Raw genomic sequence first — 25,168 nt, forward strand, 5'->3', positions numbered from 1 at the left:
TGGTGTGAGGAGTTGAGCTATTTTATAAGATTAAAAGATGTCTCTTACCATCCATACCTCATCATAGTCAGTACCTGAATTCCAAAGGAAATTCATCAGGACTAAGGAGCTTTAGCATTAGCCAACTGAACCAGCCAAATAACATTTAAAGGCTGAGTTTTCTTGTAGTAAGGTTAACTATTTATTAAGCACCTACTCTGTACCAGGCACTCTTCAAAGTGCTGAGGATATAAATGGTCCCTACCCTCAAGGAACTTACAATTTAATGGTAGACATAAAATGCAAACAATTATGTATAAACAAGATATATGCAGTATAAACTGAAGATCTTTTCAGAGGAAAAACACTCTTTGTATATGTTAAGTTTTCTCTTCCTTGGTTACTGAATGCCACCAATAACACTCCTCCTTGCCATTTTGAGGCATTAATGGCTCAAAATAATGGAAGGGCATTGATGGCTTCACCCTTCCCAGTCCTTGGCCCATAGTGCCATATGAGAGAAAAGAGTTCAATTACTTTACTATATTAATAACTGAGCTTCTTCCGTGTTCATTTTACTTTCATCCATAAGATGACAACACTGACCTTAGAGCTAGACTAGGGAAACTATAATAGGAGGTGATACAGTAAGAAAAAAAAAGCAAACTAGTTCAATTGAATGTGGTCTGTCTTTATTATGAAAACCAGAAAGCAAAAATCATACATCTAAATACTGTGAATAGTCCCCCAAAAATACAGTGTATGTATGGCAGCTACGTGGGGAAGTAGATAGAGCACCCAGTCTAGAGTCAGGAAGAATCAACCGTGTGAGTTGAAAATCTGGCCTCAGACACTTAATAACTGTATGACCTTGGGCAAGTCACTCACCTTCTCATTACCACTGGAGAAGAACATGGCAAATCGCTCTAGTAACTTTGCAAAACCAAACCAAACCAAACCAAACAATCACAAAAAAACCATGGAAACATCCTCGGGTCATGAGACTCAAATGATTGAACAATAACAACTATGTGCCAAGCACTCTGTTAAAACAGAGAGGATACAAAGAAGGCAGAAGACAGTCCCCATCATAGTCTAACAAGGAAGACAACATGAAAACAACTAGAACAAATAAGCTATATATAGGATAAATTGAAAATAAACAACAGAGCACTGTGAGAGTATTACAGAACTAAAAAGTACCTTTTCCATTTTAGCTCACATTTTATGTAAGGACACAAAAAACCCAAAACAAAACAAACCTGCTGTATGATATGGTGGAAAGAATGCTGGATCAAGGCTCTTGTTCTAGTTTTACTTATTAACTATTTGACCTTGGCTAGGTAATTTAATCTCTTTGGCCTGCATTTTACCCTTTTTTTTTAAAAAAAGTGGGGGGTGGGGGGAATAACGATATCTATCCTGTTAGACTCATGGAGTTTCAGAGTTCAAATGAGATAATGAATATGAAAGTATTTTGAAGGTTCTGAAGTACTAAATAAATGTAAGGTATCTTCCTCCTCCTCATCTCCTTGATGGCAAGGACTACAGTTGACAGTTTTTTCTATCTTCCACATGACAACATATTGTTGGACATATCAGAGGTACAATACTCAAATATTCTGGATTAAAACAAATGACACAAAGACTTTCCTAATAGAAACAAAATAATAAAATATAACAATAGACTCTGTGAGAAAGCTATATTTTGCCTGTTTTGTTTCAATGAATTTATAATTTCGCATTCAATATGGCATACTGGGAAAGAATACTGGTTGGAAATCAGACGATCTGGGTGAAAGTCTTGGTTCTGTCACTTATTGACTTTATGACGCTGGGTAGGTCATTTAACCACGTCATGTTCCTCATCTGTAAAACGAGAAGGTTAGATTAAATGAGCCCTAATGGTCCTTTTAGCTCTAATTCTATGATCCTACAACCTTGCAGGAGATAGATTTTACTCTGGCACCTTGAGCACTGGCTTAAAATCCAAGCAGTGATCAGCTATGACTAATCAAGGTTAAACTTATCAAGGAACAGCTTGAAAGGCATACTTAGATGAAGTACTGGGTTAGGTCTATCCTAGCAGAAGCTATGTCATCTAAATATTATTGCAGGAATATTGACAACTGCCGTAAAAGTCAAAGTTGGAAGCTACTAAAGCAAAAACTTTGCTTTTTTAGGTTTGGAAATTATATTATAAACTTATGATCCTCTTTAAATTATTTTTTAAAATAATCACAGAGAACAAGCAAGAATTACCACTATAATAAAGAAAAAAAACTATAGGAGTTGAGTGTGTTTTTTATTTTTAGAATAAGGCAAACTAGAAAACAAAGAGGCATTTTTCTAAAAATTCAATACTCTTACTGTCAGTGTTCCTTGTATTCAAGAAATATTGAAATAATTAACACCTGGGAATTTCCAACTTCCTAATTTAGATGAGCCTACAAGGAATAGAAGTTAAAACAATTGGTTCTCAAAAATTGCATAATCTGAGATAAACAGAGAAAAAACACATTTTAAAACAGTAAATAACATTACATTTTACTATATCATTGCATACATACTTTAGGATTTTTTTATTTTAAGGTTATTGATTAAAACTGAAAGAACCATGAATGAGTAAGCTAGTTCCGTCTTTGATAATAAAAATTAATGTATTAAAACAAAAAAAGTTTATCAGGTGATAATTTTTATATGGCAACATTTAAGTATTCAAACCACATAAGCGGGCTGATTCATTTGGCACCTCTTGTGCAGTGGCTGAGAGAGCCTTTTAAAATGTTTGTACCTGATCTACTCAAGTACAGTGTAAATTCCCCTGAGAGCATTTGTGTAAAACAAGTTCCTTTTTATTATACATCTTTGCATCCTCTTTTAATCTAATCCAGTGCATTATACATAGTATACACACAATATTTTGTTGGTTGTTGCTGCTGTTAAATATTTCTTTAAAGGATACTGAGATAAACTCTATTTGATATCATAAGCTGTATAGACAGGAATATAGCAAACTATTTAAAAAATTCTATCCAATTGGAAGAAAAAAATGTCATTAAATCAGACCCATAAACTATCCATTAAAGTATGTCTCTGACATTTGCTGAGAAAGACTAGGGCTGTGTTCCCAAAACTACCTCATTTCCTAAGAATCCAATTACGATTCATTCTATCATCCATGATTTTATATAATGAATATGTGAGAAAATTTACAGTTCTAATTAAATTAAACTTCAATTTAAGAGTAATAACTTCTCTAAGCTTATTTTACCTGTACTTTCTTCTATTTTAATTTGCCTCTGCGACAGAAGCAATATCCTAACCCATGTAAGTTAGGCCAGTTTTTCCTAAAAAGGTATTGGAGCATCCCCTGAGATATGATTGGCTCAGGGGAGAAAACGTGCTGACTGTTGACATCACCTGAGTACAAAGCAGCCATGACTACCAGAAGTGCTCTGAAGCTTAGCTGATGATTAGGTAAATTCACTCAACTAAATTAATTCAAGGTGACCTCAGTGCCTCTCTATTCTTGTTGAATGTCCTTCTATCATGGCCAAGTAAATAAATCTCTTTTTTGTTAATTACAAATGTCTCATTTTTTTCTAATATTGAACCTAAACTATCAGGAAATTGGCCTGAGTCAAGTACAGAACAGTTAAAGGATATCCCTCTACATCTGCTATGCTGAGGTTAAATAAAATCTTTTACCCTTTATGATTTTAAGCCTCATTCTCCCTTGCTTCACATGATCAGAGTAAAGAATTCTTATTATCAGCTTCATGCCTCCAATCTGCTCTCATATTTCTTAATTATTTTAGCCATCTTCCTCTAAATCTTTTTCTGTATTACTCATGAAAAGTCACGGACAGAACTACACACAGTAGTCTAGGTTCTTTCTCAGATAATCCCTCTCCATAACTCAACTTCTTTTCTTTCCATCCCTTCATTTCTCTTATTCTAAGATATTTATCACTTAGACCTGGATTACTGTAATAACCTCCTAATTGGCCTTCCTGTCTCTAGCCTCTCCCCTCTCCAATCCAGCCTCCACACGGGTGACAAATTTACATTTCTCAGGCACAGGCTCCTGATCGTGTCACTCCCCAATTCCAATGGCTCCATTTTTTGGCATTTAGATCCCTTTATGATATGTCTTCAACCTACCTTTCTAGGATTATTGCACATTATGCTCCTTCATGTACTCTAGGTACCAGCTAAAGCTAGTCTACTTTCTATTCCATGGATACAAGTTGTCCCTCTTGCTTGGAACACACTCCTTTACCACCTTGGAAATTGTTTAGCTTCCTTCAAGGCTCAGCTCAAGTCCTTTAATCAGAAAGAGTCAGCATGGCCATGCCAGACTAATTTTTTTTCATGACAAGTGTGGTAGGTGCAATATCCTAACCCCTGGTCCCATACAAGTTAGGTTAATTTTTCCTATTGAGATCAAAGGCAACCAAATTGTGTATACCCTTTGACCCAGCAATACCACTTCTAGGTCCGTATCCCAAAGAGATCATAAAAAAGGGAAAATGTATAAAATATGTACATGCACAAAAATATTTATAGCAGCTTTTTTCACAGTGGCAAATAATTGGAAATTGAGGGGATGTCCATCAACTGGGGAGGCTGAAAAGTTGTGGATGTGTATGTATGTATGTATGTATGTAATGGAATACTATTGTATTATAAGAAATGATGAGCAGGCTGACTTCAGAAAAATCTGGAATGATTTACATGAAGTGATGCTGAGTGAAGTGAGCAGAACCAGGAGAACACTGCACACAGTAACAGCAACACTGTGTAATGATTAACTATGACAGGCTTAGCTCTTCTCAGCCATACAACAATCCAAGACAATTCCAAAAGATTTATGATGGAAAATGCTATCTCATCCACAGAAAGAACTATGGAGTCTGAATGTAGATCAAAGCATACTATTTTCACTATTTTTTGTTTTTTCTTTCTCATAGTTTTTCCCTTTTGTTCTGTTTCTTGTTTCACAACATGACTAATGTGGAAATATGTTTAACATGATTGTACCCGTATAACCTATGTCAGATTGCTTGCTGTCTTGGGGAGGGAAGAGGGAAAGAGAAAAATTTGGAACTCAAAATTTTACAAAAATGAATGTTGAAAACTATCTTTACATGTAACTGGAAAAAAATATAAAATATTATTAAGGGGGAAAAAAAGAAAAAATGACCTCAGAGGTCCCTTTCAGCTCAAAATACATGATTCTGTGATTGGGATCATCCCAGAGATATGATTGGTTTAGGAGACTGAAGGTTCAGGTTGTTGACATCACTTTCTGGCCACCTAAGAACAAAGAAAACATGAAGAGTTCCAGGAGTGCTGTGATGCTTGGTTCCTGGAAAATGAAGGAAAACTCATGAAAGTGAGCTTCACTCTGGTTACTCAGCTTGATGACCTCAACGTCTATCCTATTAAGTACCCTTCTCCAGCCATGGCTAAGCAAATCTTCTTTTGTTAACTGCTGATGACCTATGAGTGTTACATTTCACTCCAAATATGGAACATAAACTACCATGGGACTGGTCTGAGTCAGGCCCAGTCCATAACAGTATCACTAGCCTGGTACATCAGAGAACACTGTCAATTTAGTTTAGCTAGGTGTTTAGCTGGATTCAAGATCCAAATCTTGAATTTGAGATCCAAAGAACAGTTATTAATGATTAATCTGAACTTGAAAGGTCTCTAAGAAATATTTCTGGGTCAAGATGATATGCTTATCAATTCTGCACACAACACAAAAGGATACCTAACATACTGGATGAGAGTGAGAATTAAAAAAACTATCAACACTAGGACAAATCTAATGTGATAAAATTTAATAAAGATAAACATAAAGTCTTACAAGTGAGTTCTTAAAATCAACTTTTTTAGACATAGATATCAGTTTATTAAAAAAAAATTAACAGTGTGGATTCACTGGCAACCAAAAAGCTAATACATATTATTTTAAGCTACACTTTTGGAGGTCGTTTCTTAAAAATTGGTTCTCAAAAGGTACACCAAATACTACAAATTCTATGGAATTTATAACTGCAATCTAACACACACATATGAGTTTCCTGCAAATTACAAAGAATTTACACAGAATGGTGATATTACGACCATGATAAAATCTCCTGACTATCCTGTCTTTTGTAGCATTTCTTTCTGACAAAGAAAAATACTAAGGAAAAGTAAAGTTTTGAGAACCACTCAAAAGGGGAAGCCATTTTAGCTATCTGCCCAGACTACATACAATTGGATTGCTTTATTCACTTCTGGGTGCAACATTTTAGTAAGTACATTAATGTGTTGGAGAGTATCTGAAGAAGAGCACCACGACATAGTGAAAGGACTTGGGATCCTGGAATATGTCAATTTGTAGAAGGGACTGAAGTTGTTAAGCCTGGCAGAATGAAGACTTAAACTAGACATGACAATAGTTGTGTGCAAATATATGAAAGGCTGGGGCAGCTAGGTGGTACAGTGGATAGAGTACTGGACCGGGAGTCAGGAGGACCCGAGTTCAAATCTGACCTTAGACACATAACACTCACTAGCTGTGTGACTCTGGGCAAGTCACTTAACTCCAATTGCCTCATATAAAACAAACAAATAAATATATGAAAGGCTGTTACATGGAAGAAAGATTAGTTTTGTTCTGTTTCTCCAGAAGACAGAAGTTTCAAGGAAGCTGATTTGGGTTTGATGTAAAAACAAACAAAAAAACCTCCCCTTCCCCAAAAATCAGAGCTATCACCAAAGTAGAAGGGGCTGCTTTGAGAGACATAACTGGCTCGATAAATACTTATTGAAAATATTGTAAAATGGAGTACAGAAGTCTATCTTGCCCTATAGGAAAATAGAAGGGGAAGGGGATAAGAGAAGGGGGTGGAGATAGAAGAGAGGGCAGACTAGGGGAAGGGGTATTCAGCATGCATGTCATCTTGGGATGGGGGGGAGGGGTGAGATGGGGTGAAAATTTGGAACTCAAAATCCTGTGGAAGTAAATGTTGAAAACTAAAAATAAATAAATTTATATTAAAAAAATATTGTAAAGGATTTCTTTCACGTATGGGTTGGACTGGATGGTCTCTGAGGTGCCTTCCAACTAAAATACTGTGGATCGGTAAGAATGCCTAAAAAGGAATGATGTGTAAAAAGACTGGAAAGGTAGGAAGAAGCTAGTTTGTGGAAGGCACGAAAGGTCATAAATCGGGCTCGCGATATGGATAAAAGATTCTGAAGACTCACGAGCAATTTAGTATTTGCATTTCTTACCAAAAATGTTTGACAGCTTTAAAGACAATAATATACTTACTGTATTTTAAAGACAACATATTTATTTAGCAGCTTTATTTCCTACCAAAAATATGCCCTAATTTTAAAAATAATACATTCATTTTCTTTAAATGCAAGTAAAATGCAATACTTTAGCATTAGAACTCTATTTCATGATGACATAGATGTAGGTTTGGGTATCCTAAGACACAAACAATAAACACAGCGTGATCTTGTATCTTTACAAACCTTTCAATCAACTATGTAAGATTAAAGATGAATTGTACCATGGAATATTGCCTACAAAAACCTACTTGTTCCTTACTGATACCTTCATCGAGAATGTCCACAATGTATACAAGGATTATTCTCATACAAATTTTACATAAACAGGAAAGCAGGTATATGGGTCAATGGTTATTGATGTTGTTCTCTTGGTTGTTTTATGGATTTGAAATTTTTATGCCTCACTTGATATTAATGATCACTATCATCATACAAGGTTATCTGTTCTATCTTTCAAAGAATCATGTATAATTACTGAAAAAGAGTGAAGGCAATTCTTTTTTTTTTAAACTGAATCAAAAGCGTTTTCATTTTCAAAACAGAATACAGACAATAAGCACAGTGGGATCTTGTGAAATATTACTTGTGAACACTTGATTTTTACCCACACTTTTGGTACTCGCCCCTTCCTTCAGATATCTTGAGAATCAATCACTGAACACCTTCAAAACTATCTCATCTCCAGCATGGAGATAAGTATGCTTGGTCTATTCCTAACACTTCCACACTGTTGCTTTCTTAGGGCCATTTCTACTTTTCTTATAAGCAAACACTGGCACTATTACGTCAGAGACTACTATTCTTAATGGTGAAAGGATTTTATTATAAAAACATCTGCAAATTAGTCAGAAAGTTTTTACAAAGTACCTACTATATGTCAGGCACTGTATTGGGCCCTGTGGATAGGGACTAAAGTGATTTCACTAGTTTAAGGAACACTAGGAGGGTGAATGACTCGAACAGCCTCACACAGCCAGCACGTCAGGGACAGGGCTTCAACTCAGATCCAATTTCTGGTTTTGAGACATGCTATTAATGCCACACTGCCTGATGTGCTAGGCATTAGGGAGACAAAAGAAAAAAAATTAAATCACATATAATTACCTATAAAATATAAGGTTTTTGTTTTTTGGTGGGGAGGCACCAGTAGCTGAGGGATCAGTAAAGGCCTCACAGAAGAAGTGGCATTTGAAGTGTCCTTCAGGCAGTTTTTTTTCATCTGTGATCTGTTCTCTTCCCTCATTCCAGTTTCATCCATCAACGGTTTCAATCAACAATCAATCAGCCAACATTTATGAAGTATCTATTATGTGTGCTAAGTGGTAGGAACTCAGACACAAAAAAATGAAACAAGTCCTGTTCTTAAGGACCGTACAGTCCATCACAGGGGCTTTGCTTAGCTGAGTATTTTGCCTAGCTTTCATTAAACTGATTTTTCTCTGCAGGGCTACTCATTGTTTTATGAGGCAATACTGCTCATAGTCCCACCATTATTCTTTATACAACTGCACAAAGATTTTTCAAAAATGTTTTATTGGTCCTTTTTTTGTATTACTGTCAATTTTCAGTGACACTTTGCCTCCCACTTACTGAACCCTCCTTGATATCTAACTACACTATAGTAAAGCACGACCAGCCAACCTCTCAAAATTACTCCCCATTTAGAACCCCCACCTCTCAAACGCCAGAGACAGGCTTTACTTCTAATCCTCTGAAATTAGAGCTAGTCACTATATTAGAGTCCTACAATCTTTGAATAATGTTTCCTTGTACATTATTTTGGTCATTGTTTTCCTTTTTCTGTTCATTTCTTTCTCTGTCAGTTGACATTAGTCTTTCCAAATTTCTATGAATTCTTGATAATTATCATTCCCTATAGTATATTAATATTCTATCACATTCATATGTCACAATTCATTCTAATTCTCTGATACTATAAAAATAAATCAATTATATGTTCTCTCTACATAAACATATGCACAAATGCACACACACACATAATAGCCTTTCTCTTTGTATCTTTATAAGGGTATCACTAGGTTACTAGTTTAGTCTTATCTAGTAAAGTTAAAATTCCCAGTTCTTTTCCACTGGTCAGGACAATGCACAGCTCTGTAAAGTGAGCATTAAAGCGCCTATTTTCCCACAGGCTCTGAAACACCATTTTCATCTTTAGACACCTTTGCCAATACAAACAAGTTTTACTCTAAAGAAATGGCTTCCTTGGCTGCCAGAGGTCTGCTTAGCAAGAAATTCAAAAGATTTGCTTATTAGGGTTTGGGTTTGTTTTTTTTTTCCCCTGGGGGAAAATTTTACATTAATTTTGACCTTTGCTCTCAAAAGTCAGTGTCTCACTTTACACAGACAGCTCATCTCAGAATAACTTCCACAAAAGAATGTTTTCCCCATGTTAAAATATAATTTCATTTTTTTTGTGATTTTACTCATTGTTTGTCATATCTAACTTCTAATTTTCTCAAAGAAAGTATGTCATATAGAAGCACAAAGGTTCTGTGTAGTCATTAAGTTTTTCATCTTTCTCATACCTTATTGTGAAATGTCTTCCAGTGTATACTGGATACCTTGTCTATTCCTATACCTTTCAAATGAAGTCACCCCGTATCAAACTACAAACTGACTTGATTTAGAGGATCTTATCAAGCTCTCTGTAGAAATTCTCTTTACTTATCCATTCTCTACAATAAATGGAGCATAAACTTTTATTTTTATGGTGTTCTTTTTTGCTAACATTTATTATGAGTATTGTGGTATTAAATGAATAAATATCCCAAAAAATTATTTTTCTTCTTGTTTTTGGACACACAATAAAAACTACTCCATCAATTCCTTTATTTACTCTGCAAGAAGAACCTATGAGCCACTCTTCCCTCTTGCTGCAACAATTTTGTCTTCCAACTTTGGTAGCATATCCATTTATTGGTCTTTGGACAAGAATCGCACATTTAGAATACTAATGAATGTATGCAGTCTAAAAACTGTAATTCAAAGCACCAAATTCTTACTTAACACTCTACAACTATCACTGCAGGAATGGACAGAAGTCATTTAGTATTACTATCATTTGTTACCAAGTGGCCAGCTTCCTTACACATCTAGCTAGGATGGTTCTAGCAAAGTGGACATAAGTCTGTTATATGCTAAGAATATACTTAAAACCTTTCCAACATACTGAATCTACCAAAGCTTACTATTCATAGGCATAGCTTTTGAGAGTCCACTGGGTTTTCTTCATGTTGTGATGAGGAATGAAGTAAGACTTTGTAAAGGAAAATAAGAAATCTAAAAGGAAGAAATAAACGAATGCATCCTGGCGACAGAGTGTGGATTATACCCATGCAAAGGTGTGGGAAATAACATATTGCACTTGTGGAACAGTTAGCAGGATGTAGGGAGAAGTAATAAGTCACTACACTGTACAGTTTTCTTTGACCAGAAATGCCACTTCTTTGCAAATATTCCAAAATAGTCAAAGACAGAGATAAATGACCCACATGCTTAAAAATGTACAGACCAGCATTATTTGTGGTAGCACAAAACTGAAATCAAAATGGGTTCCATCAACTGGGGAATGAATAAACTGTAGTATATAAAAATAATGGAATATTATTGTTCAGTATGCAATGATGAATGATGGAATAAAAGAAACATGGGAAGATTTGCACAAACTGATGCACAGTATAACATAAGAGCAACTAGAAAAAGAATTTACACAATAATGTATATTAAAATAATGTGGAAAGACTGAAGGAGACTGATGACGAAACATGATTTCCCTCTCTTGGAAGAGAGGTGATGTACTGATTAGAGGTGCAAAAACAGGCAGATATTTATAGATATAGCTAATGTGGTCATTTCTTTTGCATGACAATACTTACTGGCTACCAAAAGGGGATAATAAGAGGGAGAGGGAGTTGGTAGAGAGTGACAGTGATGCATAAAGAGAATAAAAGAATAACAATGAAAGATTAAAATACATTTATAAAAAGAATAGCAGTAAGTTCAGAAAGGGATCTAGATAAAAGGACAGCTGTATCACTATTGTGTTAAATTCAATATATATACATTCACAATTTTATATGCAATCATTCAAGTTTGTTGAACCTATTAAATAGGTGGGAAGATGGGCATATTTATACAAAAAGCTCATGATATAAGACAACAATACAATAGCTGTCAAAAGATGGTATAGGACCAAGTATCTAAAGATTGATAACAACAGAAAGTACTCTAGGAGTTCAGAGGAGGGAGAAATTACTTTAGGTTGTAATACTCATAAGAATGTTTCATGTAGGAAGTAACATTTGAAATGAACCCTAAAGGATGGGTAGAATCTGGATAGCTGAAAACGAAGGGTGAAGAAAGGAGGGAATAGGACATTATTGTCCTATTATGGTATGGGGAAAAAAAACCCAACATTAAAGATAAGGTATAAATATACGTGGGATATTAGTATAAGAAGGAACAGACCAGTCTTGTTAAAGTAGAGGGAGGGATATTTGTTACAAGGACTTTTTAAAAATATTTTTTAATGGTGGAGTAGAGAGAAGAAGAGATGCCTGCTATATTTTAAAAATAAGGTAGAGTATGTGAGTAGTGGAAGATAAAGTTGAAAAGGCAGGCTTATGTCAAATTGTGAAATGTACCCTGAATGTCAGAGTATATTTTTAAATTAAACAACAAAAGCTTTTTAGCTTTAGCTTATATTTGGTCTCCTTATTGAATAATTTCATCTGATAATTACTTAAGTTTAGTATTTTACATATTCAATAAGAACAGTACCACCCAGAACAGGAGGAAAAGATTGAAAAAAAAACAAACCATGAAGAACAATTATATCAAAATTACACTACATTCATTTTGACTTTGAGGAAAAATACCAACGTAGAACTAATTAAAGAAGATTTTTTTTTGGGGGGGGAATGGGCTTAGGGTTTTCTTTGATTGGACTTTTGTAGATTCAGATAAAAAAAATAACAGGAAAAAAACTTCCATTCATTTAATTAAGCAAAAGCTAAGTAGGATGATTAATTAGTAAGAGTTATGTAGTAATAAAGCCAAGGCAACTTGTTTTATTGCACATGTTGAAAAAAACTTTTTTACTTTCTGTTTTGGTTTATACATATCTGGAACATCAAGAAGAACTCCAGGACAAAGAAATTTCATTGCTCAACATGGCACAATAAATAGAAATCACATTTCCTTAAAGAGCGATAAGTATAATTAATCTTTGTCCTAACCTGCTTTTATAATTTGAGTCAAACTACTCTGTCAATCCAATATTAATTGTCCATATTTAGTGAGTAGTTTTCAATCTTGCTTGTCACATATGTTATTCTAACTCTACTTTCAGTTTTTCTGTACAAAAATAATAGCAAATCCAAGCTACCTCATATGTAAGAAAAACAATTTAACTCCTAAAATATGAAATTTAAAACCCTCTTATAATTATTGCTCATAATTACTAAAGCTGAAATATGTTTTGACCTTCAAAATCAGATATTCATAGGTCTTTTTTAGTTGTAAATAGAAAGTAGGTGATGAATAGAAACTGTTTCTACATCTCAGACTTAAAAATATGGATGTTTTCAACTGGCAAGTCAGAGATAATGACTTGTAATAGTATGTGGCTGTTACCTCTCTTGATTTTGTGATGATGTGATAATTTTTCTTTATATGGCCATTCTAATTTAACAAATGGACAAGTAATTTCTAATGAAAAAACAAAACTAACTTAAGAATATCTAATATTTAACTCAGGCATTCCTTTTAGAGTCTATATTATTAAAACACTTATAAACATTGTTTTGAAATCAGAAGGCCAGTATGAACTGTATTTAAAATCAAACTACTAAAATTTCTAACATATATTTAATTTAGAATTTATTTTGTTATCAAGATAAATGTTTACCACATATTACAACCTAGTGGAACACTCTCTTCAATGGCACAAAAGAGATTAAACATTTTAAAGACATATTTAATTTTTAAAAACATACTTTTATTTATCTCACGAAAAATTTCTCAATTACATTTAACACTTTTTTTAGCATTCATTTTTTTAAATTTTGAGTTCCGAAGTCCTTCCCTCCCTCCCCCCTTGAGAAGGCAAGCAATATGATATCAATTAGATATGTGAAGTCATGCAAAATATATTTCCATACATATTTAATTTCAATAAATATAGGAAACAGATTTCAACTAACATTCTATAATATAACTGTCCATATTCTCTTTCCTAGTCTTGATACAAAACCTGACTTTTTTTAGAATGAGGATAATTAAAGAATTTAGAATTAACCTTTGTTTCTTGAGAAATCTAAATAGAACAAATTGGAAGTCTGCTTCTATGAACTCTGGCAATATAAGTATACTACAAATTTGTAAATCACTGATCATAGGTTTGTAAGATCATAAACCTACAAGCTTCAAAACTACTTGGTCCAGTCTGTCACTTTAAAGATAAGAAAACATTCAAGGTGTTTCACAAACTGGTACTACTACTCTGGTCCAACCTATTCCATATGTCTTCTCCTCTAGGCAATCTCTACTCCAGATAAACTGAGCTACTTCCCATCCCTTATACATGTCCCAAACTTTATCATCTATATTGTTGCTCACAGATCCTTAAGCCTAATATAACACTGCCTCTCATCTCTGAATGCTTTTAAAGTTCAACTCAAATAATATTAAGTTAAAATTTATAAAACACTTTAAGGTTAGCAAATTGTTTTACATATGTTAGATCTCAAATGACATTTCTGTTAGGAAAACTTGCTGAATATTGTCATTCAATAGTGACTTTTCCCCTTTTAGATCTTATGGAGTACTTTATTTATATTGCTGTATTATGATCATTTATGTACCTGCAAGACTTTTCTACTAGACAGTGAGCTCAATGAAGGCAAAGACCATGTCTTACCTAACTCGGTATTCCATCCAGTGTCTAGCACAATGCTCTCTGATCACAGTAGTCACATAACAAATTTTTTGGGGTTGATCTGATTAACACTATCCCTTGGTTTTTCCACAGCTTACAGGACCTACTGGCATTTTCATTATTATCTACTCACTTTAAACAATGTCCAATGCCTTTACTATCTATTCTATTTCTGATAAAACCAATCAGGCATGACACATAAGTTTGGTAATCTAACAGAGCTGATCTCCAGCCAGTCTACAGCTATGCCACATAGTTTGGTATTGTGCTTCAGTGTGTCTTCAGGGGCACTGCTGTTTGCTTTCACTACTTTGAGCTAGTTTGTGTTAAAAAGCCGTAACTAGATACCTAGATATTAAATTTAGAAACTGAGCTGCAACAAACATTTATTTCAAAGCCAACTTTATCTTTCTTATTCCTAAATTCTACAATTTTATGATAATGAAATATAAACTGAGTTTCTCTACTCCTCAGACATTTTGTCTGCTGGTGTATATGCAGGAGATATATTTGGTGGAAAGGATCACTGATGACAACACAATGTGCCAGTATGACAGGTGGAGTTGATGGGAGAGCTTTGTTGGGAAAAGACACATTACTTGGAGAGATGAATGGACCCAGACTGTTCAGTATCCTCCTCACTAGACTATGAGCTCCTTGAGAGGAGAGACGGTTTTTCCTTTTCTTGGTATCCTAGGAACTTAGCACAGTGTCTGGCACATAGTTTGTGCTTAATACATGTTTGTTAACAGAGATGTAAGGTTTTCATCTTGAATGAGACTGGAACTTCTCTCTTAGTTTGGGATGAGAACTCATCTTGCTCCCAACAAAGAGCTCTTTCACTCTTTTACATTTTGTGATATTTTCTAATGTACAGAACTTTCCTCAAAAAAAATGGATCTGGCTATTGGTCATAATCTTCTCCATAAACAGAGATGGATGGAAAAAGGGCCAAGCCAGTGAGTGTAAACTAAGGGGTACCCTCTTTGCTTAAGAGTGATCTGGGAAGAAGCTTTTTGTTTTGGATCTATCATAATTATTTTCAATGTAATATCCTTATGTTATAAAAATGAAGTTTGTAAATACTGATTTATTTTAAAAATCTTTTTCTATAGAGTTCACAAAGATATTGCTATATTTTTTAAATCCATTTAAAATCTTTACTATGCAATGCTACTTACTTTGTAATGCGGTCAATGTTAGCAATTTGCTTCTGGTTTCGAATGATCTCAATAGCTGCCCAAAGATGCTGGATAGCTTTTGTATCCGCTTGTCGTCTCTTTGTTAAGCGTGCCATGACCTATTCACTTTTTTGCTGCAGTAAAACACAAAGAACATATGTATATTGAATTATGGAATTAAGTATACCAATATCTCTTATAATAAACAGAATACAAAGAATGGAAAGGTCTTTAGGAGATCCAACAACTGTATATAGGAGCAAATATAGCTGAGTTTGGTTTACGTCGTAATATAAAGCTTTTAGGCTAAAAGAAGACACTTTAACCCATATGTTCTATAGTATTAAAGAAATAGGTATTCTTTCCCCCATCATTTCTTCTTTTTACTTCAAACTCTGTTTCAGGGTCACCAAATTACAGCAAGAGAAGCAGTGTTCAAAAATTCAAAAATAAAAATAAACAGGAACATTATTTATTTTAATGGCAGCCTACACATATAACAACAAAATGGTAAAAAAAGTAACTGTTTTATTTAAGTTTCTACTATTTTTTGAAATTAGCCAAAATTGCAAGCACTTTAAAATACATAAAAGCCCTATTTAAATAAATTATTTTTCTTAATTTCAAATTTATAATCTTGAAAATGTTGTTTCATATAAACTTAAATATTAATCATCAAGTATTTTGACTGAATATAAACATGTACGACATGTGATAATAAACTTCAAATGAATAAACAACTTAAACATAAAGGCCATGTTATATATAGAAGAAAATGGAAGGACGCATCTTTTAGATCTATGGCGAAGGGCAGAATTCAATATCCAAAAAAGTAGATAAAAAGACACACTTTTATTTTCATAAATGATAAAGGTTTTGTATGAACAAAATCAACAACTAGAATGAAAAGAATGTCTAATAAGTTTTACATCCAAGATGAAAAAGAAACGAACATAAATATATATGACCACTGAAAAATGACAACAAAATATGACTAAGGGCCATTATTTAATACATAAATTGTCAACGGCTTTGAACTATATTTAAAAGAAAAAAAAAGTATGTGCAAAAAAAATGCTCCAAATGACTAATCACAAGAGAAATGCAAAATAAAACAGTCCTGAGGTTTGAACTCATACCCAGTGAATCAACAAAGTTGACAAAAGATGTTTTGTTTAGTTGTTTTTAGTTATGTCTGACTCTTCCTGACCCCATTTGGCAAAGATGCTGGAGTGGTTTGCTGTTTCCCTCTCTAGCTCATTTTACAAACTGAGGTACCTAGGAAACAATTTTGAATTATGCAAGAAAACTTACTAAACTGTTTATTCTTTGTCTCAATGATACCTAAAAATTGTTTTGGAGCAGTGCCATGACATTATCTGATACAAGCATTAGGATGATTAATCTAGGAGCCAGTGTGAAAGATGGATTAAATAGTAGAGATTCTAGAAGATGGAAATCAGGTTATTAAAGATGACTCCTAAAAGAAAGTAACTGACTTGTTGATAGGAAGGATGGTTGAAGTCTAGAACATGAACCCAGAGTCCAGTGATCCTTTCAAATACATTATGACTGATAAAAGAATAAACGTATTATAATTATAGCAATAATAGGAAACTGATTGGATGAAGGGGGTGAAGGAATAGGAGGAGACAAAGATGACACTAAAGTTTTAAGCAGGGGTAACAGAGTAACTATATAAAATTGGGAAACTCAAGAGAAGCAGCATCATTGGAAACATTTTTAATGTCAGTCATAATGTATTCTATACTACCTTGGCATGATAGCAAACATTAACCTTTACTTACCAAAAGTTTCAAACATTTAACAGATGGTTTTTTCCCAATGGAATATTTGGGTTTTTATAAGAGCTTTCAATAGGAAAACTGAAATAATTTGAAACACATATACTATGTAAAAACAAGGCTGTTTGCTGAACCCTGCAAAATATTATAAATGGCAATCTGTAGTTATATGTCAAAATAAACAGGATCTTCAGAAATAACTGTACATGGTACAAAGGAAATGTGGTATAGCGATTAAAACCTACTATTTAAAATCAACAAAATTGTTACTGATAGAGAGATTAGAAGATAATGCCTTTGAGTATGCACTAAGCAGAAATACTAAAGAAGATACTGAAGTAACCAATGAAGAGTAAGAACATAAGAGCAACTGATTTTATTTACAAATTTTCTAAAAGTTTCAGGCAAAAAGTTATAAGCCATAGATGACTACATGATCTTTCGGAGGCAAAGAACTTCCTTTTTAAAGTTTAATAAAAGCATTTGATAAAATCATTAAATTATTGGGGGGAAAATGGAAATAGATGAGCCAGAGGATAATATAATTAGATGAATATACAGTTTCCAGGACTAGGGAGATAACAGTCCTACTATACTGCACCATCACTGAACTACACTTGGAGTACAATGCTCAATTCTCAGCACCATTTTTTAGTAAAGACATTGATAAGTTTTGTCCAAGGGAAGATAACCACAAAGGTAAAAGGAACTTGAGTTTATATTAAATGAGGAATTATGTTTATATTGAAGAAGAAAAGATTTAGAAGGTATGACAACTGTCATTAAGTATTCAAAGGGCAATCCTGGAATGAAGATTAGATTTGTACAATTTGGTCCCAAAAGGAGGAACTTGTAACACTTCAGAAAAGCTACAAAGGAGAAAATTTAGGGTTTAAGGAAAAACTTCCTTTTAATTAAAAGTATCCAAAAGCATAACAAGCTGCTTTGGAAATTAGTAGGTCACCAGGGATCTTCAGGCAAGGACTGGATGATCACTTGCCTGGTATATTAATAGGAGCTTCTCGTTTAGGGTACTGGTTGGACTTGTTAATTTCTTAAGTCTCTTCTAACTCTGAAGTTATTTGGTAAATCATTTTGATGATAGGAATATTTATAAAAATGTAAAATATTAGATTAACTTAATAAGAAATAGAAGGTTTAAGCAACTCAATCTCAGACAAAGAAATCAAAAAAGCCATAAATGAGCTACCAAATAAAAAAAAAACCCAGAACCAGATATTTACAAGCTAATTCTATTGAACATTTAAAGAACAATACATTTTAAAGCTACAAAAATTATCTGAAAGAAATGGGGTAAAAAAAAAGGATCCTACTAAATTCCTTCTATGATAAAAATTTGGTCTTGATATCTAAACCAGGAAGTCAAACCAAATAATGGTGTATGTGTAACAGAGAAAGACAGCTACATATAGACCAATATTCCTAACGATCATTGATGCGAATGTTTTTTAAAATTTTATCAAGGAGAATACAATAATAATATATCAAAAAATATACATGACCAGGTTGATTTTATACCAGGTATACAATTAAAAAACTATAAACAAGAAGTGCAGAAAAAAAGCAAAACTATAAATAAAATCAACTATATTAATAAAAACAAACAAGATCATATTATATCAACAGATGAAGAAAATATTTTTTATACGATACAACATCTAAAACCTAGAGTCAGTATTATTAGTAATGGGGATAAATCAGAGACATTTCTGATAAGACAAAAACTAAGTTGTCAATTATCAACATTCAGTGCAGTGGTAGAAAGAGGCTAACTGCAAATAATAAAAAAAATTGAGGGAATAAGCATAGGCAAAGTGGAAACAAGATTATCACTTTTTGCTGATGACATGATAGGCTTACTTGGCGCATCCTAGAGAATAAACAAAAAAAAATTAACTGAAACAATGAACTCTGGCAAACTCTTGCAGGATATAAAATAAGCTCACACAAATCATCAGCATTTCTGTATGTTACCAACAATTACCAACAAAATCTAGCAGGAAGAGATAGAAACAGAGATTTCACTTAAAATAACTACATCAAATATAAAATAATGGGATGTCTACTTACGAAGATGTCCACAAAAATTAAATTACTACAACTACACACCACTCTTTACAGAAATAAAAAATTCTCTAAATAATTGAGAAATACTAATTGTCCACAAGTATGCCAAGCCAAATGACAACACTACCCTATTTATTCATTCACTACCATACCAAATGATTATACGGCCAGGAAAAAATTAAAACAGAACTCATCTAAAGGAATAAAATCTTAAGGGAAATTTTTTAAAAAGAAAAAAGGTAGCCCAGCAATACTAGATCACAAACTAGACTAAAAAGCAGAAAAGAATCAGAACAATTTGGTACTAGTTAAAAAAAACAGGTTGATTAGTGGAACAGATTAGGGATACAATATATAGAAACAAACAGGTACAGCAGCTTAATGGTTTGATAAACCCAAAGATCCCAGCTATTAGGGTAAGATTTCACTATTTGATGGAAAGCGCTAGGAAAAATGGAAAGCAATTTGGCAGAAACAGGTATAGATAAACATCTCATACTATGTAACAATAAAAGCTAAAAATAGGTACATAACTTAGACATGAAAGGTGATATAAAAATATGAGAGGAACAAGGAAAAAAAACCTGTCAGGGAAGAATTCATGACCAAGCAAGAGATAGAGAAGATCCAGGTGGAAAAATGAATATAAGGATATAAACGGAGAAAGAAATTCAAGTTCTTAATAACTATATAAAAAACATAGTCTAAATCAGGAATTAGAGAAATACAAATTATAGCAACTCTGAGGTTTCACCTCATACCTACCAGATTGGCAAAGATGACAAAAAATGAAAATGAAAAATACCAAAAATGAAAACGTGGCTGAGGGAAAACAGATTCATTAATGCATTATTGGTTGGAAAGTGAACTGGTCCAGCTATAGCAATTTGGAACTATGCCCCCAACATTTTTAAACTGTACATACTTTTTGATCTATGGTATTACTAGTAAAGTCTACACTCTAAAAGACATCTATGAGAGAAGAAAAGCACCTATATGTACAAAACTGTTCACAGCAACTCTTTTTTGTAGTAGCAGAAAACTGGAAAATGAGGATGTACCTATCATTTGGGGGACGGCTGAAGTTGTTAGATGAATGTGATGGAAGAGACATATGAATTGAAAGAGTAAAATGAGCAAAACCGTGAGAAGAATTGATATAATAACAACATTATTATAAAGACAAATAATTTGGAAAGACTTTAGAATTCTAACCAACTCAATGACTAACCATGACTCCAGAAGATTCCTGATAAAGCATGCTACCCACTATCTGAGAAGTGACAGAATTAGTGCTAACATATTTGTTTGTTTTTGGACACAGGTACTGGGGGAATTTGTTTTACACAAGTATACATGCTTGTAACCAGTATTTTGTTTTTCTTTCTTTTTCATTTGGGGGAGGGAGGAGGTGGGAGGGAGAAAAATCAGATTTTCATTATTTAAAAAATATTAATTTAATTAAAAAAATTCAGAATAGTAAAACTACTAGAGGAGCTCATCTAACCAGTAAAATTGTATGGTGAGAACAGACTCCACATAACAAGTAACACAGTATACTGAGAATTAGTTGAAACTTTCTCAATAAAGCTCCTAAGAGTCATTATAGAAAGATCAGCAAAAAAAAAATAGTATAGTCAGACTAATTCCACCTAATATACTCAGAGTTTGCTTGGGGAGGGTAGGGTCTTTATTGCTTCTAACTCCTTAGAGTCTTAAGACACCCTAACTTTATCTACAGAAAAGGGGTCAAAGGAATGTTGCTCTTACTCTTTTCATCTACAAGTTGTAGTTGTTTTCAGAGAACCAAAGGGTCTCTGAATTAGGGTATCATAAGTAGATAATCTACTAAAGGAAACCAATACTAGGCTTAGTATACCCCAAAGAAAAGAGAAAAAGGACTTATATGTACAAAAATACTTATGGTAGCCCAAAACTGAACTAAGAAGTGTATCTTCCTATTGGGTAATGACTAAACAAATTATAGCACATGAATGTAATGGAATACTATTGTATAATGAGAAGTGATAAAAGGGCAAATTTCAGAGGAAACTGGGAAGACCTTTATTGAACTGATACTAAACAAACATTTTATATAACAAGAACATTACAGAGAAAAACAACTCTGACAAATGCAATGATAAACCATGAGTCCATAAGAATAAAGATGAGACATACTATTCTCCTCTTACCAGAAAGGTGATAAACTGAAAATGCAGATATAGAGATTTTCAGGTATAGACAATGTGGGAATTTATTTGCTAGTCTATGAATGTTTATGATGAAGCTTTTCCTTTTCTTTAGTTTTGGTTGTTGTTGGATAGGAATAGGGTAAGAAATAGATCATAAATGCATGGAAAAAATACATTAAAAAGTAACATATTACAGGAAGGTACCTACCTACTCTGACTACTGCTAGTCTTTACAAGCAACACCCACCCCATCCACCAAAAAAAATTGCCACATCTCCTTTTCTCCAAAAAAATGTTTATTTTTCACTTTTCCAGAAGCCATTAACAGAAGAGAAAAAATAAAATTAAAGAAATATATAAAAGCACTAGAAACTTGCATTTTGGAAGCCATACTTTATTAAAATGCAACATATGAAATGTCTGATTTTAAAACATTATATATAGCTTTCAAAGTCTAGGAAGAAAAAAAGATTAACAATATACTAAAAAAGATTTTCACATACTTCATCCTGTCACTTGGGAAAATAAGTGAATATTGATTTTTAAAAAAGAAATTGATGTTATTGATAAGCCTATTGATTTTCCAGGAAACACTGCAAAATGAAAAACAACAACAACAACAGCAAAAGAAATAGCAAGATGAAAACATGAGAGTATTGGAATCCAGTACAACTTGCCTTCTGGCAAGAAATTACAGCAAAACTAAAGACGGAAGGAGGCCCTTATTGTACTACATAATCCCAATCTACTCCATCTATGGCTTTTACTTGTTTTCTTCCATATTTCTCTCCCTTTATTTTTCAAAAACAGAGAATATAGATTCCACATGAGAAACTTGTCTTTAACTGTTTCTATTTTTCTTTTCCCACCTTCCTGTTGTCTTGCATGTTCACACGTGCTACTTGCCTTTCCTCTTCCTGAATACAGCATGACCCTGCCTTTTTTGCCAACTTTTCCTTTTGAGCGCATTTGACACTCCCTCCCTCCATGTTCCAAAAGAATTTGATTAATACTTGTAATCATAGCATACATAATTCATAGTATAAACTAATTATAATGGCATCCCACTGAAGTGAGGAAAAAGAATTTTGGTCAAAGTGGAGGATGTGAAAGACACATTAAGGATATCATCAATACCAACAATAAGTGCTTATTAAATAAGCCTTTGTTATGTGCTAGGCACTGTTCTGGGGACACAAAGAAATCCAAAAACATGGTCCCTGTCTTAAAGGAGCTCACATTCTAACTGGGGAGACAATATGCAAATATATGAAAAATGTATTAAAAAAAACAAGATAAGGAAATGTTTCTTGTAGAAGGTGGAATTTTAGCTGATTACTGAAAGAAGTCAGGAGAATTCAGCATAGACGATGAGGAAGATGATACAAGTTAAGATTAACGTATTCTTGCATGGCTTTTTGTGGATATATCTGAAAAAGTTGTAGTACGCAAGTATAGTGAAATATTGCTGTTTTGTAAAAAACAATGAATTTGGTAAAAAAAAAGGGGGGGTGGAATAAAGCAAGACATCTGAAATAAAGCAATGTGAAATAAAATACCAGAACAACACCACAATGACCTCAACAAAAAAGTAAAAGGACAAATAACTCCAAGCCAAGAGATGGAGTGTTTTATCTGAGGAACAGCCCACAACTGGATTAAAGAGTAGATTTTGGAAAGTAAGAAGACTGGAAAAGTAGGAGGAGGCTAGTTTATGAATGAAGGATGGATTGAAATTGGAGACAGACCTGACATAGGTACACCCACCAGCAGGCTATTGCAATAATCCAGTGTGAGGTGGCAGAGAAGATAGCAGCAGTAATTTATATACTTTGCTGATTGTACATATATAACCTACATCAGATTGCTTGCTGTCTTGGGAAAGGAGGAGGAAAAGGAGGGAGGGAGAAAAATAGGGAACTCAAAATCTTACAGAAATGAATGTTAAAAACTATATTTACATATAATTGGGAAAAAATACTATTAAGTACAAAAAAAATCTAGGCATATTGCAAAGGTTAAATCAACAGACCATGACAACAGACCAGATACAGGTATTTTCGTTAATTATTACAATGTGAAATAAGTTTTAGAGGAAGGTCTTAGTTCTAGTTTTTATCTACATAATCAAATTTATAAAGAAGTTCCAATTATTTGAAAATGAGACTAAATTGTGAAATCAATTTTCTACCGAAAGGAACATTTTCCAATAAAACATTATTCTCATCTCTCATTCTAGAGTAGAGAAGACCATGGATCCTCAAAGACTGTAACAATGGAGTTGATACTTCTGGAAGATATTATGCACCTGGTAAGGCTTTGAGTACTGGTCTAATTACACATTAGATGTCTATAATATGAGCACCACCTTACTGAAACTCAAGATCAGTTGGTCATAAGTGAATAAATTTTTTTATGATAACTCAAAAGTCACAGAAATATTAAAATCTGTGCTAAGTGTGATCACACCAATGTATTGAAATAACAAAACATTTTAGATGATTCCTTTTTTTTTATACAGGACACTGTAAAACATGGGCATCATTATTTTATTATTTTAAATTAAATTTCTATTATTTTAAATAAGCAAGGTACTAAATACCTCAAAATTCATTTTAGGTAATCACTTTTAATGCAGTATTTGCCTTTTTATTATATTTTTCAGGAAAGAATAAAAGAACTGTAGAGTTGGAAGAGGACTTAAAGGTAATTTATTTCAATTCATAAACTATTAATTTTTTACAAAGGCAGAGAATTTAGTCAAACCTCTCCACCCATCTAGCTCCCCTCCTACCCCTCATCATTTTACAATGTGGAAAATGAAGCCCTTTCAACATTGCCTGACATATGGTCTTGTCTCTACTTCTCTACTTGAAGATGTACAGAAGCAATCCACTTCACTTGGGGACAGCTGTAATTTTAAATGAGTATATCTCCAGAATAACCTTATGTTTCACCAACAAGTATTTATATAGGTGCCCATCACTGCACTGGACTAGGTGCTGAGGGGCACACAATAAACAAACAAACAAATAAATAAAAGAGTGAGTCAAAGTGATCCCTGCCTTCTAAGATTTATACCCTAGTTGAGAAGGCAAAACTTAAGAACTGCAAGATCATCAAAGGACAATTAGATATAAAGACCTTCTTATACAAGATTTAAGATAAAGAAGAAATCACCCTGAAAAAGTCTTCAGAACTAATGGAGTCTGAAAGCTGATTAAAGCATACTTTTTTTTTGTCAGTTTTCTTTCCAATATGACTAATATGGAAACATTTTGCAAACTGCTCACCTTCTCAATGAGCGGGGAGGGAAAGAATGGAGGGAGGACAGAATTTGGAACTCAAAATTTTAAAAAATGTTAATTGTTTTTATATGTAATTGGAGTAATAAATAAATAAATAAATACATATTTAAAAAAGGAAAAAATCTTCAAGAAAAAAGTGAGACAAGCTGGGTCTTGAAGAATAGGCACAATTTGGATAGCATCAGATTCAGATATAGCATATAGTACACAGAGGGGGCAGCTTGGGTGCTGGTTTAAACAAAGCAGCGGATGTACTTGAGTAGAAAAAGAGAATAATGATGCAGTCTGTTAG

At 33.5% G+C, this 25,168-nt stretch overlaps 1 protein-coding gene and 1 long non-coding RNA gene across 10 annotated transcripts in view; both read right to left on the reverse strand.

Moving 5' to 3' along the window:
- ZMYND11 (zinc finger MYND-type containing 11) overlaps positions 1-25,168 on the reverse strand; it is a 153,332-nt gene that overhangs the window by 63,494 nt on the left and 64,670 nt on the right. For 8 of the 9 annotated variants that reach the window (XR_002325306.1, XM_078152508.1, XM_020990352.2 and 5 more), the window contains one exon: positions 15,484-15,617. Coding sequence is in view for 7 of the 9 variants with exons in the window: in XM_078152508.1 (XP_078008634.1) it covers positions 15,484-15,599 (116 nt within the window). In the remaining 2 variants the exon portion in view is untranslated. Of the gene's footprint in view, positions 1-15,483; positions 15,618-25,168 lie in introns of those variants that run through there. The other variant, XM_020990356.2, reaches the window with a different exon arrangement.
- On the reverse strand, positions 650-5,842 carry LOC144456803 (uncharacterized). Its single transcript, XR_013485901.1, has 2 exons — positions 3,254-5,842; positions 650-1,848 (listed from the first exon to the last, which is right to left on the reverse strand). It is a non-coding gene; the product is annotated as an uncharacterized LOC144456803 (long non-coding RNA).

This window comes from Phascolarctos cinereus, unplaced genomic scaffold (genome assembly GCF_003287225.1).
Source record: "Phascolarctos cinereus isolate Bilbo 61053 unplaced genomic scaffold, phaCin_HiC Scaffold_1;HRSCAF=81, whole genome shotgun sequence".
Lineage (NCBI taxonomy): Eukaryota > Metazoa > Chordata > Mammalia > Diprotodontia > Phascolarctidae > Phascolarctos > Phascolarctos cinereus.